This window comes from Papio anubis, chromosome 1 (genome assembly GCF_008728515.1).
Source record: "Papio anubis isolate 15944 chromosome 1, Panubis1.0, whole genome shotgun sequence".
NCBI lineage: Eukaryota > Metazoa > Chordata > Mammalia > Primates > Cercopithecidae > Papio > Papio anubis.
In genome coordinates this window covers 100,550,609-100,571,556 of record NC_044976.1, presented here as the reverse complement: position 1 = coordinate 100,571,556, position 20,948 = coordinate 100,550,609, and the positions used below count along the sequence as shown (strand labels likewise).

At 36.5% G+C, this 20,948-nt stretch overlaps 1 protein-coding gene across 3 annotated transcripts in view; it reads left to right on the top strand.

Annotated features, from left to right (window-relative positions):
• The window catches only part of OLFM3 (olfactomedin 3), a 203,293-nt gene that overhangs the window by 158,019 nt on the left and 24,326 nt on the right, over positions 1–20,948 (top strand). For all 3 annotated transcript variants that reach the window (XM_009213883.3, XM_017945216.3, XM_003892284.5), the window contains exons 2-4: positions 8,915–9,061; positions 14,976–15,131; positions 20,206–20,425. In XM_009213883.3, coding sequence (XP_009212147.2) covers positions 8,915–9,061; positions 14,976–15,131; positions 20,206–20,425 — 523 coding nt within the window. The remainder of the gene's footprint in view (positions 1–8,914; positions 9,062–14,975; positions 15,132–20,205; positions 20,426–20,948) is intronic.

Genomic DNA, 20,948 nt, shown 5'->3' with positions numbered 1-20,948 from the left:
AAAAGGAATTTATTAGAAAATAATTCCTCTGCCCTGAAATAAAGGTACAGAAGCAAAACTAGGGTTTTTTTCACTTTCATGTGGGTTACTCCAGTGGATCAGAAAAAGTCAGATATGAAAAGAAGAGTAGCCCTCCATTTCCAAGTGCTATTTGCAGTTACTAATAATAAACTATCAACCAATGTTACTTAACTGAGTATAGTCTGACCAAATAATTACATAATTTTCCAGAATCTCCCAGTGCTTAAGGCACCAGCAGAGCACATACAAGCCACACTTTGACCTGCTTTTACATTTTCATTTCCCTTAGGTTACTTATGGAACCTCAGAGCCTCCACTGCTGAGATTCTCTTCCCTACCTGCATGAAGTGGCCTGACAGGAAGGATGTAAATGATATTTGGAGTTATAAAGAAAGCAAGATAGACATCAATAAACAATTACAAAACATAGATTTATATTATCTAATATTTACTGAGCCATTTTTTTTTTTTTTTTTAATGTCCAAGTACCTGATTTCAGCAACATCATTGTTGAATTCACTCATGCAGGATAATGAATGCAAACTGAGGTACTAATGAATGAGTTATATTTCAAACTTGGCACCTTAATTCTGACATGTATTTTTTTATGTATATAGACATTGGCTTGGTTATTTTTTTTTTATTGTTGACTGATGAGAATCAAATTTTCAAAATTATACATGATTCTCTTAGGATTTCTAGTTATCTTGCAAGTGAATAAAATATCTTTACTTACTGATTGAAAAATTGTTAGTTGAAAAATATAAAGCATTGTTGTATGTATGTGTATGTTTTGACAGACAATTCTTACTTTTGATCCCTCATCTTTGCAAATAAAATAAAATAAAAGAATAAAAACAGAAAATGTAGAAAAGTTTGCACTATGGCTACTGATAATAAATCAGTAAATGGTATTCACTGGAATGGAGAAAACCTTTTTTTGGATTTTCTTTTTTTTTTATTTTTAGTATGCTTTACAGAAGAGCAATGCCTGTGACATTTCCCTAATTATCCAAATGAGTGCTCATACTTTAAGATTCCCATGGTGAAGAATGAATGCATCAGTATCTCTTCGACTAAGAACATAAAATGTTAATGATAGAAAGGTGGAAAGGATCTTAGAAACCATCAAGCCAGTTATGTTCATATTATTTTTAGCAGCAGATTTTTTTTGTGTAAATTAAATCTTACATGTGCTAAATAAATATTTTTCAATAAAACAAAATGAAATTTCAAAATATAAAAGAGGTCGTGGGTGGGATAATAAATGATTGGGAGAGGCATTTACTGGACCTCCACCATGTGTTATCTCCTCACACAATCAAATCCTTGCCTCAGTCAAGATATCTTCTTAGAAATCTTAGGACTCTCAAGAGTTTAGCTGGAAATACGACTGATCTAATTCAGTCTCCTTATTCTACAAATGGGGAGACTAACTAGAAATATGTAAGCCACCAATCAGATTTCCCCCATTTGGTTAATGCCAGAGCCAAGTGTAGGGCCAAGTTACATGACTACCTCCCTACTCAACAAAGTCATTTCACCATTGCCTTTGCCAGTCATTGGCCCTCTTGGTCCTGGGTGCCCCACTAGGTTCTCACTACCCTTCTCAGATTGTTTCCATGTCCCTGGATTATTCTTCTTTCCCTCCTACACACCAACACCTTCATCCTTTAAAGTATATTTTCTCATCTCCCTTGCCTCACAGAGTTGGAGAAAAGCTATACTCTCAATTATGTCATAACCATTCCCAAAGTTTTTACATTTATAAGGAAGAAAAAAATATCCTCCTTTGTTGGCATTTTAGGCATGTGGCAAAGCAGTGAAAGTGGTTCTTTTGCTTAGGGGATTCTTCCTGCTGCCTCTCAAATAATTCCAAGGGACCCTTACTGCTGCTTCCACATGGAGGGCCAGCAAAACTCTTCCCTTAGATGGAAGGGTTGACAGCTCCCTGGCTCACTAGGTATTGCTGTAAAGTAGTAAACCAGCTCCTCTCATCAATTTTCTCATTCCATGTTCTCACTTTAAACAGTATGAATGGGATGAGCCTGCAATATACCACATGCACACGCACACACACACATAGGTCTTGAAATCTGAATGTTCATGGAATACGCAGAGGTTAAAAAAACAGATTAACATAAATACAATGGTTTAAGAAAAGGAGATTTATACAAATATGATCATAGTCGTTTTTTAAAATGATAGTTTCAAATGACCTGGAAAAAGAAAATCAGGAAAAATAGGATTTAAATCATTAAATGGCAATTAAATCTATTTATGGCAGGTGCCTCTGAAACAGGGCACATTTGATTATCTCAAAAGTTGAAAGGGGTTTTTAAATTTCCAGGATGTTTTTATTAGTAAATAGTTAAATACAACTCCTTATTAGGGGAATAAGCTCCCTCTTGTTTTACTCAGAATCTTGAAACATTCCCTTGTCCTTTTTGTTGGCCCTGTTTTCTTTCTGTTTTATTCCCCCTTCCAATCTATCCACTGGGCCCATCAGCCTTTGGAGACATTGGTTTCTGAGCAGAGGAAGCCTCAGCTCTCAGAAGGCTCAGGCTCCCTCTGGCGCGTCTCTTGAATGCAGAGTAACTTCCCCTTGAGGCTGAGCTTCTGAGAAATCCCTCACGCTGTGGGCTTCACACCAGGAAGACCCCGGGAAAGAGCAATTAAAAAAGTTGAAGACATTCAGCAGACACCCGCTGTTCTCAAATAGTCAGCCCAACTGCTGTGGTGGGAAGAGGCCTCGAAGGAACCTGTGGGCATGTCATTTGTTTTGGTACATTTTCAAAGGTCTAGCTGGCTTCTCCTCATGAATAACTACTTAGATGAGTTAGTCAATTTAGAGTTCTGTAAAATGAGTAGAATACCCTGAAATGAACTTTTGTCAATATCTTCTAATTTTCTTAACCTCAATTAACCAATGTGTTTTAGTCCTGGATGAAGATATTTGATTTAACTGATTCATCTATGACTGTTTTTTCCCCCAAAATTCTGTTTTTCTTCCCTAAACTCTTAGGTAATGCTCATTTTGTGATAGGGCAACTGAATGAATTAAGGAGGGGAGCCAGGTGAGAGAACAGAATGGCAAATCTTGATGGTGACAGAGAATATGATCATTGCTTTCTTATAGAAGAATCATCATGTGAATAAAAGAGGAGGTTTATTCTAGTTTTATTTATTCTGTAGATTTATTTATTCTAGTAGATTTACTCTGAAGCAAAAGTAGGGCCAAGGAAGGAAAACTGCAGAGAGAGAAGTTCGGCTCATGCCCCTCTGCTTTTCTTCCGTGGAGGGGGCTGCCTATAAAGCAGTGAAATCCCTTTCACTCAGAGGTCGAATGGAAACACAAGGAGAATTTGGAGATGTTCCATTGTGTGGAAAGACATGGGACAAAATATGACTTCTAAGGAACTTCCTAACTGTAAGTCGTTGTGATTTCCAAAGGGCATGAGCAGAGGTGACCAACCTAAATTTATTATTATTATTATTATTATTTTTAAAGATGGTCTCACTCTGTCACCTAGGCTGTAGTGCCATGGCACTATCTCGGCTCACTGTAGCCTCGACTTCTCAGGCTAAAGCCATCCTCCCACTTCAGCGACCCCCCACCCCACCCCACTGAGTAGCTGGGACTATAGGCTACCACGCCCAGCTAATTTTTGTATTTTTCCTAGAGATTGGGAGTCTCATTATGTTGCCCAGGCTGGTCTCAAACTCCTGGGCTCAAGCCATCCACCCACCCCAGCCTCCCAAAGTGTTAGGATTATAGGCCTGAGCCGCTGCACCCTAATCTAAATTTGATTTTTGTTTGTTATTATTGTTATTATTTTGCTTTTATAGTTGTTTTTTCTTAAAGCCTGGAGGTTTCCTTCAGTGAAGAATATGAATTTCTTATTCAGTCCTAAGTATTCTTACAAGTAATAGCAAGAAAACTACTATGCAGTGACATCTTTATTAACACATCCTCCAGAACACAGCTTCTTTTGGCGTGGTCTGTCGACATCTCTCTAATTCCTGTCCTCACGTTTCTCTTGTCTCCACAACTGAAGTCATTAGCATGCTAAACCACATGCCAGTCTCTGGGACCAAGCCTATCTTCAGACAGAAAATTTATCAGAGATTTTTTCATCACTCAGGTATCTCCACTCTAAATCAAATAAGCTTTAATAAACAGACTTATTTAGGCTTTATTTCCTCCATCTGTACACCACTTTCAGTAGCTATGTCCCTTTTTGTCCTTTTTATGAAATACCCAGAAAATCAGCATAATACAAAAAATGTAGCAATATTCAATCACTTGATTTTCTTCTGTTCAAAGGATCAGAATTCTCTTACTTTACCTGTCCCTCCATCTACACCCTGATAAATGATTGCCGTGCCTTCCACAGGAATATCTGACTATATATTGCAGAGCCTTTACTGCTATCTGTTCCTCTGGGTTACCAATGGCTACTTGTTTCCATACTGTTTGGATAATGCCCTCTACCTGCCTGGGTACGTCTCTTCTCATCAACTACAGTGGGACCTGTAGTTGGACATAGATGATCTATCTACATTTATCCAAAGAGGATAAGCATAAAAAGCTCTGGGCTAGAAACTGGGGAAAGCTGGTATAAGTCCTATATATGAGATTAACTAAATGGATGACTTGGAAAAACACGTTTAAATTCTTTGAGTCTTAGTTTCCAGTTTCCTCATAAGTAAATTTAAATACTCTCTATTTCTAAGGTTAAGGGAGACTGAAACAATAGAAGATATTTTATGAGCAAAAAATCTATTGAAATGCAAGGTAGTTTGATTATTTTTTACTTTTACCTGTCAAGCCTCAAGATCCTTCTTTCCTATTACAAAGCCCCTGAAGCTTTAGAACTGTCATACAGTAGCTTTATATTTATAAAGCACAGCTTTGTAACTAAGTTATAAGCAAATAATCCAGATTTGAAATACAATTGTTAAAATTATAATTTAAATTCTCCTATTTAGAGCATTCTTAAATATTTTATGAGTTTTACAATATTAAAAACTGCTCAAAACGTCATTTAATTCTTCCAATTAACACGAAAGGTTCAAAGAGAACTGCATCAGTAATCACTGTGATTATTAATGCTTTGGGTACCAATAAACTATATGTACCCTCCAGGTCTAAGCACTGAGCTTCACAGCAGTTCAGAAAATGCTACCAAGGTTATAATCATTACGTATGAAAGGGGATTAAAATAATTGATGGTGTAGTGTGGTGGTGAAATTTCAGTCTCTATTGGGAGGCTGAGGTAGGTAGATAGCTTGAGCCCAGGAGTGCGAGGTTAGCCTGAGCAACATGATAAAACCCCATCACCAAAAAGATACAAAAATTAACTGGGCATGATGGTGTGTGCCTATAGTCTCAACTACTCAGGCGACTGTGGTGGGAGAATCACTTGAACTCAGGTGACAGTGGTTGCAGTGAGCTGAGATCACCTCACTGCACTTCAGCTTGGACAACAGAGCGAGACCCTGTCTCAAACAAAAAAAAGTTTCAATCTCTGAAATAAGACTATCCGAGCACAAAGCCCAGGTCTGCTTAAAATGCAGATTAACACAAACCTCCCTACTCGCTGATACTCCCTGCGTGACTTTGAAGAAGCTCCTTTGTGTCTCTAAGTCTGTTTCCTCATCTGTATAATGGGCAGAATACCACCACCTAATCCATGAGAGTTTTATAATATTCAAAAGCCATAGCACATATGAACTGCCAGGTAATGAATAGAACTCCATTAATGATTGCTATTACTATTGTATGTTTTATTGACACCTGAATAATTGCTCTTATAAGTTAAAATTTGAGCAAGTCTTTTCTTACGGGTATCCAAAAAACATCTAAATATGTCCTTCCATCCAAGATCTTAGTTGGTTTTGTTTTGATTCTCTTTTCAATGCCAGCATGGGTTCTCTAAAAGAGAACACTAGAAACACTCACAAAGCTTCTTCTATTTATCACTGACCCCAACACAGAGGTCTCTAAAAACCCCACAGGACTCTCAAGCACTCATCTTTTCTATTAGGTATTTTCCTCTTTTGAGTTACCTTTTTCTTGTCAAAAAGGTGACTTTTTATAGTTTAGATCATTCAAAGTAACTCTGTAGTAGAGAAGGTCATGGCTCTTTTCACTGATTCTTACAATAAGACAATTGGAAGTACAAACAAGTGTGGAGTCTTTAGTTTTATTGAACTGACACTTCAGGGGAAATGCTAAATGACCATTAAACCCTCTTCACCCTTCCCACTTCCCCTGTTCCAGAGAGCAACTGACATGGAGTTCTGTCATGATGAGCTCCACACTAGTTAGCCAAACACTTGGCAAGTGCACATCAGTATTAATGCTGCCAGGTTTAATAATCAGTGTTTGGACTGCTGTTAAAATATTTTAATATGATAATTGGGTGGCCCCTCATCCTTTGTCCAATAGCTTAATTTATCCTAGTGACAAGCCTTAATTTTCTGACATATTTTAGACTCGTGTCCAATGTTAGGAGAAGCCCAGCTAAAACTGCAGGGCTTATGTCCAGATACATCAATCGCATACTGTTACTCAACTTGAACCTTTAATTATATCATTAAAATTACTCTGCTAGGCTGTTTCTATCTCCATTCTGTGGGAAGTCTGCATTTAAAAAAATAATATTAAAAAACTAACCCAGTAATCTCTAAGATCTTATTTAATTTGAATAATGTGTAATTCTAAGTACATCTTTCTATCCTAACTGGATATTCAGGTATAAGAGCTAGAAAGAAGGGATGTGGAGAATGTTAATGAGTCTGGCCCCCAAAACTAAAAGGCAGTATTGGACGCTTCTATGAACTAATTTTTTTAAAAGGAGTTAGAAAATAAGACATTCAAAAGATATGTCTGGGACCATTTGCTTTACGTAATAGATCAAGGACAATGACTGTGGTATCATCATGAGTTTTTTGAGTTTATAATTTTTAACTTTCCCAATATTTGTTCATGATCGTTGTTGGAAGGCCTATCAGCACCTAGAAGTAGTTATCATTGAAGCTTTCAAAAGAAAAAGACCTTTGTGGTGGTTTATGGTATGTTATGAGGTGGAACCTGGGACAAAGTATACAGGAGATTGTGTCTGTTCTGCTGCGAACTCTATAGACAGAAGACTCCACACACTATGGCAAATCTGTGGAGAAAGAAGTCAACCTGGCTCATGCTTTAGTTACTTTAAGAATTTGCTCCTGGCCCCGCATGGTGGTTCACACCTGTAATCCCAGCACTTTGGGAGGCCAAGGCAGGTGGATCACCTGAGGTCAGGAGTCTGAGACCAGCCTGGCCAACATGGCAAAATACATCTCTACTAAAATAGCTTCTATCTGTATAATGAAATGAACTTTTTAATGGAAAATCAGGAGAAGCTAGAAAAATAAAACCATCAAGTTTATTAATACAGACACTTCTAGTTTACAGAATTTCAAGTCTACATGTGGTAACTTTCTTCCACTGAAATTTATTTATGAAAATAAATTTGTTTGGTGTACATTATTTGGAAGTCTATTGATGTTCTTGCTAAAAAATGATTTGATAAAAAATAATAATGCTCATCTTTGTGCTTGACAGAGTCTACTTGATAGGGCAAATAGGAAATATTTACATTTCTAATAGCTGGGCTGGGTGTAGTGGTTCACTCCTGTAATCCCAGCACTTGGGAGGCCGAGGTGAGCCTAGGAATTCAAGACCAGGCTGGCCAATATGGTGAAACCCCACCTCTACCAAAAATACAAAAATTAGCCAGACATGGTGACGCATGCCTGTAATCCCAGCTACTCAAGAGGCTGAGGCAGGTGAATCACTTGAACATGAGAAGCAGAGGTTGCAGTGAGCTGAGATATCGGCTGAGGTGGGAGGATTGCTTAAGCCCAGGAGGCTGCAGTGGGCTATGATCTTACCCCTGCACTCCAGCCTGGACGACAGAGTGAGGCTTTGTCTGAAAAAAAAAAAAAAAAAAAAAAGCACAGACAATGTCTTCACAACAGGTAGAAATCACAAGGGCTGAATAAATTGATGGTTTATAAAGGAGTCATTCCAAGCAGGAAAAATGAAGTAAGTGACATACAAAGACGTGAATCAACATGGCATGCTTGCACAACACACACAGACTGATTTGGTTAAAGGTTTCTGTTGGATGGTACAGAAGATAAATCTAGAAGCATAAATCGTAGAAAAACTGCAGTAGAACTGGAATACCACCCCTTCACACTTGAGTTCTAAGAAGGTAGAATGGTAAGTGCACAGAAGGGAAAATCAATTTGGCAGACTGCCAAAAACTCTAAGTCCTCTAAAAGTCTGCATTTCTTGCAAAATAGTGCTGGTCTAATTGTTTTTACCCTATGTCATCAATGATCTCTTTTCCACTTTATTAATAATTAAGCCTTAAATATATAGGAAACCTCCTTGAAACTGGACTTTGTTTCAGAATGTCATACATGAAGTATAATTAGAAAATAATATATTAATATTAGTAATTGCCATTTACTGTTAAGAAGATCTTATGTAGAAAGACTAGTCATATGTGATGAAGTAGTTACTAGATGCTTCTAAAGTTGCATTAAAGTATCACAATATGGAAAAAGCATTGGGATATAGTATGAGATCAAAATCAGTTACTAATATAGCACCTAAAGACAAGAAAGGATCTTGTTTTGGACATTGATAAGGAGGGTATACTGAATGAAGCTGTGCTGCCTATGTAAATTGTTTAATATCTCTCTGATAACTTTAAAGAATAAAAACACAAACTTAAATTATCAAAAACGTGTTTTACTTGCAATACTACAAACCAACACTCTCTTTATCCTGTAACGGGAGTCTGTGTTTTATGTTTCCCATTGGTTTCCTCAGACTCAGATTAGTCCTAAAGAAGGGTGGCAGGTGTACAGCTCAGCTCAAGATCCTGATGGGCGGTGCATTTGCACAGTTGTTGCTCCGGAACAAAACCTGTGTTCCCGGGATGCCAAAAGCAGGCAACTTCGCCAACTACTGGAAAAGGTAGGTGTCCTGTGTCCCCTATGCATGTTTTTAGTAAAATCGACCATTCTTTGCAAAGGAAATATGGCAGAGCCGATAATAGTGAAGAGGATTCTTTCAATTTTCGTCTCCTTTCTCAAATAAGCTTTTTTTGGGTCCTTGAAAGAGTTACCTCAAGCTTCCTGCTGTTGTCCTTGTCCTATTTCTATGACTTTTTACTTTTTCTAAACTTGGCAACTTAAGACTGGCTCTCTACCATATATCTTAATCTCTAATTAATATCTCATTAAGAAATTTAAAAAAATCATCTTATTCTGAAGCCAAAAATTCAGTTCAACTCTCAGGATCACATTACACTCTTGTATCTCAAACTTTTGAATCCCATGAAAACCTTACAAGAAAGTTAAAATAATTGCATGTGATATGCAAGCTATCTGGACAGATAATGAATAATTCCAAATGTTTATCATCATTCTCTAAGTCATTCCTTTTAACATTAAGCTCTTCAATTTCATTCAATACCATTCTCTTCATAATTTACTTAATATGGATTCATAACAATCAAACGCAGAATGTCTTTGATTTTTTCTCTTTTACACATAAATGTGAGCTCATGAAAGGTTATTTATGTCTAGTTGGGAGGGAGGAAAACCAGTGAATGGTTCTGTCAAATATTCTCACTCAGACTTTCACTGTGCTGGGGTCTAAATGTAGTAAGACAGCTGGGATGGCCAGATTACGGAAATATGACGTGTTTGGATTCTAAATGTCATTAGGAATAATAAGATAAATTAGTATGTGTTTTAGAGGACATCATGCTTAACAATTCACTCTGTGTGATGTCATTTTCATGATCACCCACACATTTATGGTATTGAATAGAAACTTTTTAACAAAAAATGAAGAGAAGCTAGAAAAATGAAATCATCGTTTTATTTTTAATAGAGACACTCCTTATTTACACAATTTCAAGCTGCCATGGTGACTTTCTTCCACTGCTATATAGTGAAAATAAGTTTCCTCTTTGTATATTATTTGCAAGTATATTGATGCTCTAAGATTTTAAGATTTTTTTCATGTGCTTATGCAAAGCGTAATCTGTTTCTCCTTCCCCTCTGCTTGAAGCTATCATCGCCTATTGGCTCTTTCTTCTTAAGCCTCCTTTTATGGTAAGATCCCATCCTTTCGGCTCCCTCAATATCTGTCTTCCAACAAGAGCATATGTCATTTTTGTTCAGAATAATGACTCCAGCTAGCATGCATCTAACTATTAGAAACCATGACAAGGCCGGGTGTGCTGGCTCGCGCCTGTAATCCCAACACTTTGGGAGGCCGAGGCAGGTGGATCACCTGAGGCCAGGAGTTGGCAACACAGCCTCGCCAGCATGGCAAAACACCATCTCTACTAAAAATACAAAAATTAACTGGGCATTGTGGTGTGCACCTGTAATACCAGCTACTCAGGAAATTGAGGCAGGAGAATCTCTCGAACCTGGGAGGCGGAGGTTGCAATGAGCCAAGAACTCACCACTGCACTCCAGCCTGGATGACAGAGCAAGAATTATGATTATTCTTGGATTTATTTTCCAATGTTGATTTTTTATTTATATAAAAATTCAAATATATATTTGATTTTGTTTGTTTACCAGGGAAATTATTTACATTAGTAAAAAGATCTAATCTTTTACATCCAATTTTGCTGTTCTGTTAAATTGTATTTCCCTTCAGATAATCAACATTCTTCACCAATCTTCTTTTCTACCCAGAAATACCTTTTTTTGTACATAAACTAAGGTGAGAGATTTTCTTAGACACCATACTTTATCTTCTGTGTTGCTATTTTCCAGTACACCGTTAGATACACCTACACATAGACTCAAACATTTCTTCAAAAATCAGTTGAAAAAATTCAAGTAAAGTATAAATGTCAGAAGGTGGATAATTCCCTTTACAGGTTCAAAGTGAAATGTATTTCAGAGCTATGATAAAAACTGGGAATTAGTGAAAGATGAATAAAGCAAAAATGTATGAAAGCATTATACTGGTTGGTTGAAAATAATCGTAGAAATTAATATGACCACTCCATCCATCCAACAGGTAATTTGTCATCCAACAGGTAATTTGTCTGAATGTTTTCAAGAAATTCTAGAACATCATGCTTTTCAAAAGTTATTAATACATAAATGACAAAAAAACAACAAAATTTATTAACAAATTTGAAGTCACCACAAGGTAGATGTGTTACATTTACCATATGGTAGTTTTAGGGCAACAGAGGAATCGTAAATTGTGTGTGCTCTTTTACAGTGGCCTGAAGGAGGTTAAGTAGCACTGGCTTGCTGCACTGATCCAAAGAAAAGATGTCTGGGATATCATAGTATTTCAGACTGAGCCAGTCCCTTGCTCATCTCTCTATAGTTTCACATATATCCAAGGCACCAAAGGGCAAACAAGAGCACGACCTTTAAGAACCTCCTTCACTTTTAATCAAAAAGATTGATTTAGTCATATAGAAGGGAATATTGTTAATAAAAACAATATTCACAACAATAGTTCCCATTATTAGTATATTTTTGTATTATGTTTTGTATCCACTTCATCCAATCCTTGCAGAAGGGATAGCTATCTTTCTAAGTTTATATGAAAGAAAACTGGTGGTTTTTAGGTTGAAAACTTTCCAGTGTCACTCGATCAGTAGGTTGTGGGTTGTAACAGGTCTGTTTGCATTTTCTCAATGCTATGCCAGTATCATACAAAATGCCATTGGTATATCCACACTTATTTAAGTGACGCTCTGTTTACCATTTTTAACAAGTATTTATACTATTGAATATTACAAAAATATATACAATTGGTTTCACAGTATTTCAGGTCTTAGTATGCCAAAACTAAAATTGTTCACCTAAAAAATTTATTTGTTTGTTAACTATGTAGCTTCCCTGTAAGTTAAAGATGTCTTCTATTATCTAAGTCAATATTTCCTAAAGTGTGATTTTTTGAATAGGACACTGCCATCATCCTCACCAACAACATAAATTTAAGAAACATTGTATATGATACTTCACTCTTGAAGATTTCTAATACACAGTTTACTACTAAAGGTTTTGTTAAGTCCTACAGTCAAGACATCTGTTTATAAGTGTTAAACTCAAGGCTGTCCAAACATATTTAATTAATAGAATTTTTTTTCAAGTAGCTGCACTAATCATGAATGAGACTGAAAATCTAAGTTAATTTGTGTTTAAGTTCAGAAAATCCCCAGATATTTTATTTATACAAAGAACCAGAATAAATAAAAATTCCAAAAAAATTATCCGGGAAGGGTGACAATGAACTTGCCAATCTATGCTGAGAGATCCTAATCACAGAAACACCTCTGGAAAGCTGAATCACAAAACAACCACAGAGACAAGCCGACAAAAAGAGGGAACATAGCAGAGAGTTCTCCTTCCCTATATATGTCGTCATGGGTATCCAGACTCCTGTATCATCAGGAAACTGATGCTCTGTGGGCCTCCATAGCCAGTGGGAAACTAAACAATCTTAGATACAGCCAGCCGGAGATGCTTAAGACAACCTGAAGCCAAATCCTGCCCAATTAGACAGCTCTAGCTCTAGCCATTACCCCTAATGTAGCTCCTCTAATTACACATGATTCTGCAATATAGGTCACAATCAAGTCTTAGCAAAAATTATCTCAGTGCATTTTCCTGTAACACAAATGAAGTTGAAAATTAACTTTATAGGGTGAGTCAAAGACAGAAATAAAGACAGTCTATTTTAACTTTATCCAGAATACCTTATCTTTCCCATCATTTTCTAATTGTAGGACTTGGCCCAGGTACATAGAATTATTTCCAGTATATCAGCTATGCTAATGCTAGACAAATGGCATATGTAAATAAGTAGACAGTTTTTTTTTTTAATGCAAATGGATTTTCCTTATTCATGTTTAACCACAAATGAAGTTAGAAAATTATGTTGAAAGCATTGCATTTATCCACAATGTCGTCACCATGCTTTCAATGTTGTCTTAGTAATTTTGTGTGAGACTAGATATTTTTAAAAATAAAAATAAAGCTTTCTGAATATTAAACTTTTAGTAAATTAAGAAATACTTATAGTCCTATAATGCTGTTGCTTAACCAGAGACAGGAGGAGGAAGACTCTCCTTAAAATTCTAATTACTTATTATTACTATTACAAACCCAGATAATTTCACTCAATAAATATTTATTGAACACTTATTCTGTGCCTGGTTCTGTGCACGGTTTTGGAAATAGGAGATATGAGTAAGACACAGCTTCTAACCTCATGGAGCTCACAGAGGAAAAGCCACTTCCTTGCCCCTACCCCACATCCACATAACACAATTAGTTTTAAGATAAGCCAGATTGTATTATGTCCTAAAAGGACAGGATTCAAATAGGGCAAGGTGATGGATCAAGACAGCAGAGGGAATAGCAAAGGGTGAAAAAAAGCCGAAGAACTGAGGCAGGCCAAGGCAGTATTCATTACCTTTTGCCAATATTATAGTTCTAAGGAATGTATCAATTATGGGACCTTTACATCTGGTTGATCCATTAAGCATTGTCACTTTATCTGATGACAAAAATTTGTGTCTGAACAAGTCATCCCTTTGTAATTCACATTTTTTCAATGAAAATAGCTTTTTACTGATTGTGTGTGTGTGCAAGTATGTGTATTTGATTTAGAATAAACAGATTGGCCGGGCACAGTGACTCACACCTGTAATCCCAGCACATTGGGAGGTCAAGATGGGTGGATCACCTGAGGTCAGGAGTTCGAGACCAGCCTGACCAACATGGTAAAACCCCAACTCTACTAAATATACAAAAATTAGCCAGGCGTGGTGGCATGCACCCGTAATCCCATATACTCAGGAGGCTGAGACAGGAGAATTGCTTGAACCCGGGAGGTGGAGGTTGCTGTGAGCTGAGATCACGCCACTGCACTCCAGCCTGGGTGACAGAGTGAGACTCCATCTCACAAACAACAGCAACAACAACAACAAAAAAGATGAAAGTATGTAAAGATCTTTATGTTTGCTTTTCTCATTGAAATGATTCCATGTTGAGCAGTACTTCTCAAACTTTAATAGACATAGGAATCACTTGGGAATCTTGATAAAATGTAGATTTTGATTCAGTAGTTCTGGATGAGCCTTTCTGAGATTTTGCATTTCTGACAAACTCCTAGGTGATACCAAAATTGTTGCTTTGAATACTAACAGTAGAGAGATCTATCTTATTCTTTATAATGGGTCATTCATATTCCATTTCTCTATTTAACAAATCCCCCATTATTAGACCTGTCTACCAAGCACTTGCTGTAGTTACCATTTTCCGGATTCCTCAAACACCATGCTGTCCAATTTAGGGAGTCTTCTAGTACTGCTACTTGTCTTGGTCAATTCAGTCTCACCCCTGGGAGTACTTCAAACCCATTAAGAACTTATTGAGCTAGAATGAATGCATTCTAGGCCTCTTCAACTCTTCACTACCATCCACAACTGCTAAACATCCTAGATATTCAAGAAGTTAGAATTAGTATTTAGAGAAACAACTTATTTTGACATTTAACAGGTTGGGGTGTTATTAGCTTACAAAGCCTTAAAATGAAAATCCTATTTTTAAAGCTTATTTTTCTAATGTATTAAACTCATTTATATTCAGTCAGTTCTAATGATAGAATGCCCATTTTTAAATTTCCTGTCTAGGTATAATTTTCTCTTGCTGAATTGTTTAAATGTTTATCTTGAAGAATTGTTCTTCTGAAAATGTGTCATATGGGAATGCAATTATGAATTTGGCACTTCTAGTTTTTATGTTAACGATATTTTTGCTATTTTTTTTAGTGATTGCACAAACCTGCAAACAGATAATAATGTACAGACAATATTCTTGTTTAACAGGTTCAGAACATGTCCCAGTCTATTGAAGTCTTAAACTTGAGAACTCAGAGAGATTTCCAATATGTTTTAAAAATGGAAACCCAAATGAAAGGGTTGAAGGCAAAGTTTCGGCAGATTGAAGATGATCGAAAGACACTTATGACCAAGCATTTTCAGGTAGGTTTGACTTCTGCAATCTTGTCAATCCAAATCAGACACGGAGTGGGATGGACAGCAGTGGGGCACTCAGCTAGAAATGACTATGCATTGGCCCATGTGTGCAAGGTAAAAGACTCATAGGGAATTCAGTCATCCCTCCACTGAAACTGACCATTAGCTGGTAGGACGACATAGAAGCCTTGCTATAAAAAAAAAAAGCTTCATCATTATAGAGTTTGGTGGAGTTTCTGAAACAAGGAAAATTTCCTCAAGGAAAATTAATAATTAAATCATAAATGTTTCTCTAATGGTTTTATGCCCTGCTAATATGAAGAAAGATGTAGATGGTATAAATTATTTAAAGAGATAACTATGCCATTAATATGAGCATATGGAGAGAGTTATTTCATAAATTTATACAAATATTTTTCTAGATTTTAAGTGTTTTATTGGTAATTATTTACAAATACTGAAAATGGAGAAAGAAATCATGCTATGTGGACTTTTGTTAACTATATATGAAAGAGTTACGAATTTTAAGAAAAAAACTCTTGGCCTGCTAATGCAATTTGAGCTCCCATTAAAAGTAAACCATTTGCCTTACCAAGGCACAGCCCATAGCTCATAAAACACTGTGGTTGCCTACTTAATAGCCTCTAGATTTCTTGTGAATTAGGAAGTGAGATTCACGGCTGATGTTGAGGGAGTGGATCTGAATTCAAGTCCTTGGAAAGGAAAAGATTGCTTCCTACACATAATGGTGTCTGGTGGGGAGCTAGTGAGGAACATGTAACTGAGTCTCTGCATAACACATTTGAATGTGGCAGAAAGTTTCATGGTTTTGTAATTTTCTTCAGTGGTACTCAAGAGACTGAGTAAAGAGGTATGGAAGAGAGTTACACTCTGAACTCATTTTAAACTTTTACCCAGAAGGTGACAACAGAAGAAAAAGAGGGCAAGAAAGTTAAGGGTATTGAAAAGAGAGGGAACTGAAGTGATTAGTCATGAGATCTAAATTGAAGAGAGAAGTAAGCAAAGCCAGCAGGTTAAGAAATTAGGACAAACTAGAGCAAGATTTAGAATATACTTAAATTCAAAGATTATTGAAAATGAGAGTATGAGTGAACTGGATAAATAGGAAACTTATGGATAAATGGTAAACAGAGAAGAATATGAGGTTGAAGAGCAAAATAATTAATTTTAGCCAGTATCTATTGAGCACATACATACCACACACAAGGTGCGGCTGGCCCCTCTGCTGGATGTATAATACATAATCTCTCTTCTATGAAAGACAACTAACAGGCAGGTGAATTGATGGTGAATGAAGGCATAAACATTACTCAGGAGTGCAAAGGGAGGAGCAATTAATTTTGCTTTAAAAAGACCAGGAGAAGAGTTATGAGAAAGCAGTTTCATACTGGTGACCCTACCCCTCCACTACTAAATTATAGGGGGAGTCGAGAAAACCAAAAGATTTACTATGTCAATTTTCAGTGCTCAGGGTTAGAGTGTAGATGGTAAAATAACAACGTAAACCCAATGCTGGGGTCATCGGCAAAGTAGAAAATAGCAAGCTGGCACCTTAGGTGTGGGAAGAACATTCCCAGAAGGAACTAGTCAGGAGGAGAGGAGCTCAGACTGTTTGGTACAGATGGACAATGCAGTGAGAATTCTGCAAAGCCAAAGGACAGCTCGAGAGTGTAAGGGTTGACAGGGCTGGGAAATGCATGATGAAGCATGTGCATCTTTGGGAACTTTTGACAGAAGACAGGAAACTAAGAAACAAAAAGGATACAAAACTGAGATAAACCCCAAAGAAATAATGTGCCTAGTCCTGTAAATTGCCTAGCAGCAAATCAGCAGACTACTGATAAGAAAACAATTTTCAGGCAGCAGCACCTGTGACAATGACTTGGATTTTCCTAGTTCATGTATTCCAAGTATATGCTGAAGTTATATGTCAAAATCCAAATAACAGTAATGATAATAACAATAATGATTTTTCAGAATATTATACTTATTCAAAGTACAGTTCTAAGCACTTTCAGGATATTAACTGTATAATCCTCGCAACAATCTTGTAGCTCAGGCACTATTTTCATTTCCATTTTAAAAATAAGGAAGCTGATGCATAAAGAGTGTATTGGTCTATTCTCAACATTGCTATAAAGATCTGCACTGAGACCGGGTAACGTGTGAAAGAAAGAGGATTAATTGACTTACAGTTCTGCGTGGCTGGGGAGGCCTCAGGAAACTTATAATCATGGTGGAATGGGAAGCAGGCACCTTCCTCACAAGGCAGCAGGAGGGGGAGAGAGAGAGAGAGAGCATGAATGCAGAAGTACCACACTTTAAAACCATCAGCTCTCATGAGAACTCAGTATCAGAACAGCATGGGGGAAATCGCCCCCATGATACAATCACCTTTCACCTGGTCCCTCCTGACATGTGGGCATTACAACTTGGGATAAGGTTTAGGTGGGGACACAGAGCCAAATCATATCAAAGAGATTGTGTAATTTGTCCAGAGACATATATCTAATATGCATGAGAACCAAGATTCAACACACAGAATCCAACTCCAGACTTATACCTCCTAACACTAATGCTGCATTGCTTCTCCAAGTAGACTTTAGGTCTGTGAATTACAAATAATAATCATTAGGTGCTCAACATATATTTGTGGAGTTTATTTATTTGTTGAGACCTACCATGAGTTGGATTTTGTTCTAGGTGCTAGTACTATACTTGAAAAGAGGAAATGGAACATTCCAAAGTAAATTCAATATTGAAGAATACTTTTTAAAAAATCTTCCTACCCCGTCTCTACTAAAAATACAAAAAAAAAAATTATCCAGGTGTGGTGGCAGGCGCTTGTAGTCCCAGCTACTCAAGAGGCTGAGGCAGGAGAATGGTGTGAACTCCGGAGGTGGAGCTTGCAGTGAACCGAGATCGCACCACTGCACTCCAGCCTGGGCGACAGAGCGAGACTCCGTCTCAAAAGAAAAAAAAAAAATTCCCTCTGATACACAATTTCCATCTTATCAAGAATGTTAAGTAGGTTTTGTCTTCTACACTCTTTCAGACAGAAAGCTTATACCAACTACTATACTTGAGATTGTCATTCTTAGATGAAGAGATTGATGTTGGCTTACTCTAGCTAAGAACTTGGATATAAAAGCAACATAGTAGAAAGTGAAATATTAGAAGAAATTAGCAAACACAGATCTATGCTATTCTACTGTAATCTTTTAAGTATTTGATATGAGCATTGGGTGGACTTTCTAATGCTCTCATATAAGTTTCCAGAGTTTCACAATTGATTGCCAATCATCAACTTAGGAATTGTTGAAAAGATTAACAAATCTAAATACCTAGTTTTGAATTGAGGGAGAAGAAAAGCTACCAGCATTTTCACATTGAATTGCTCTCTTTTAAATATGGCCATAGTATAATGTAAAACCTTTGATTGTAACAGTTGTTATAATGTGCAGAAAATGATACTAACAGAAATATTCTCATTAAAATCCTAATGAAACAATTGTGTCTTCCTTTAGGGATGCTGCAAGATACTCTGATAAGTCTGTTTCCAAATGAGCTGACAAAATGAGCAAAGCTCTGCAATTCTGCCTTTGACTGTGATATTTATGAATCTTTCTCATTATTAAGTATCTCCATAGCCTCCCACTCAATATGTACATGTGAACAAATTCAAAGATTCTGAACTTACAGAGCAAGTGGAAATTTCCCCACAAGAAACTCAAGCCCATAAATCAGGGCAGCAATGAGAGCTCCTGCTATTTTAATGCATTTATAGTAATAACATCTCCTGAATGTAATCTAAAAATGCAATTTTCAGCTCCTTACATTAGTGTACAGTATGATTTCTGACAGCACCTATGTATTATTCTCAAATAATCATAAGAGGGACAACTCTTTCCACAAATGATATTATTTCTAATAAATTAATAATTGAATCAAACTCCTGAAATAAATAAGTGCATATATATATATATGCATATATATACACCTATCCACTACTATGAAGTTAAAGAGAAAAAAGTAAAGGTGACATGTCTAGAGACTAAGGTGAAATTGTAGGCATGTTTCAGTCCTGTTATGGCTAGGGGTGAGGGATACTGCTTGACAACATACACTTCGTGTGTGTGTGTGTGTGTGTGTGTGTATTTGTGTGTGTGTGTGTTTGATGAAAGTCAATGCTTCAGCTTCAAACAACTCTGTGTAACTGGCTCATCTGTTACATAAATTACACACTTTGGTTTCTTAAAGAGTTAATTCACTACATGGGCAAGCAATTCTGCCATACATAACGACCTCTAAATTATCTATGGTAAAATAAATGGAGTCGAAGTATAGGTAATAATTCAAATTAGTAAACAGTAACATACATTTCTTTGAGCCTTGGGAAGCTTCACGTGATTTATTATACTTTCTAAACTTACCTCATAATGAAGTTGTGCTAAAATTGATATTTAAAAGATCAAGGAATACCTGAGCACAAAGGAAAAACAAAGTTGGTAGATGGCCATGATGGAAAAATTCTAAGTGTCAGAGAAAAGCTGATCCAGAGTCCAAAATTTTCTGTATGTGCCCCATAACATGGATATTTAGTAGGTGGATGATTAGACTCAACTGGACAATCATAGGGTATTTGATCTATTTTCAGTCACTTTATTCAAACTTAATTCATAATTAGAAGATGGATTCTGCTTATATTTCTTAATTAGATAATACATCATTCACTATATAAAATGTTACCAGAAAACGAGATAGTATATAACCCATAGTTTCTACTATAGGAAGTTTTTCTAATTATAATAAGGAGACATTTGCTGTAGAAAAGTAAGCATTAAAGAAAGATTCTTGTATAGAAAAGCTGAAATAAATGGACTTACTACTAATCATCAAATGACCACTTAAATTTTCACAAAATACCTAATTTCAACCAAAAATCAATAAGAAATGTTGAAACCGTTTTAATAATTTCCTTTAAGTATCATAATAAAAGGAACAGAGTAGCATGATCTGTTTTAAATGACTCTCAGGAACAATAGACTGCTTTTCACAGGAGTTGAAAGAGAAAATGGGTGAGCTCCTGCCTTTGATCCCTGTGCTGGAACAGTACAAAACAGATGCTAAATTAATCACCCAGTTCAAGGAGGAAATACGGAATCTGTCTGCTGTCCTCACTGGAATTCAGGAGGAAATTGGTGCCTATGACTACGAGGAACTACATCAAAGAGTACTGAGCTTGGAAACCAGACTTCGTGACTGCATGAAAAAGCTAAGTGAGTATGGCAATTTCATTTGTCTAAGTTACATTTTTATATAGTTTCAAAGAAAATTGTGTTCTTACGTTTTATAAAGAGTCATAAAATATCTAATTAGAAAGAAACCAGAGCCCATTTTCTAAGTGTGAAGTGTCCCCTAATGACTTAAGCATGTGTGGGTACTCTGCGCTAGACTAATGATTTGTTGATTTTTAGAGCACTGTGTTACCATTTGGTGGCTTCAAATAAGTAGTCTGGCAAATACAGTCAATTCTATGGACTACACTAGTGGATATACATTTCATTTTCCAATATGTGATATCAGTCATTGCTTGGCTAGAGGAAAAGGCTTTTTTTTTTTTTTTTTTTTTTTTTTTTTTTTTTTTTTGGTTAGTGGAGAAATTTAGAGACTAGGGAAAGGTAAGTTATCCTGGGACCAAATGTCAAACAGCAATTATTAAAGAAAATGGAAACAATTCCTCCAATTTACAGAATTGCCATCAACTGCTCTGATCTACTCAAGAAATGATAAGGTGGCAAC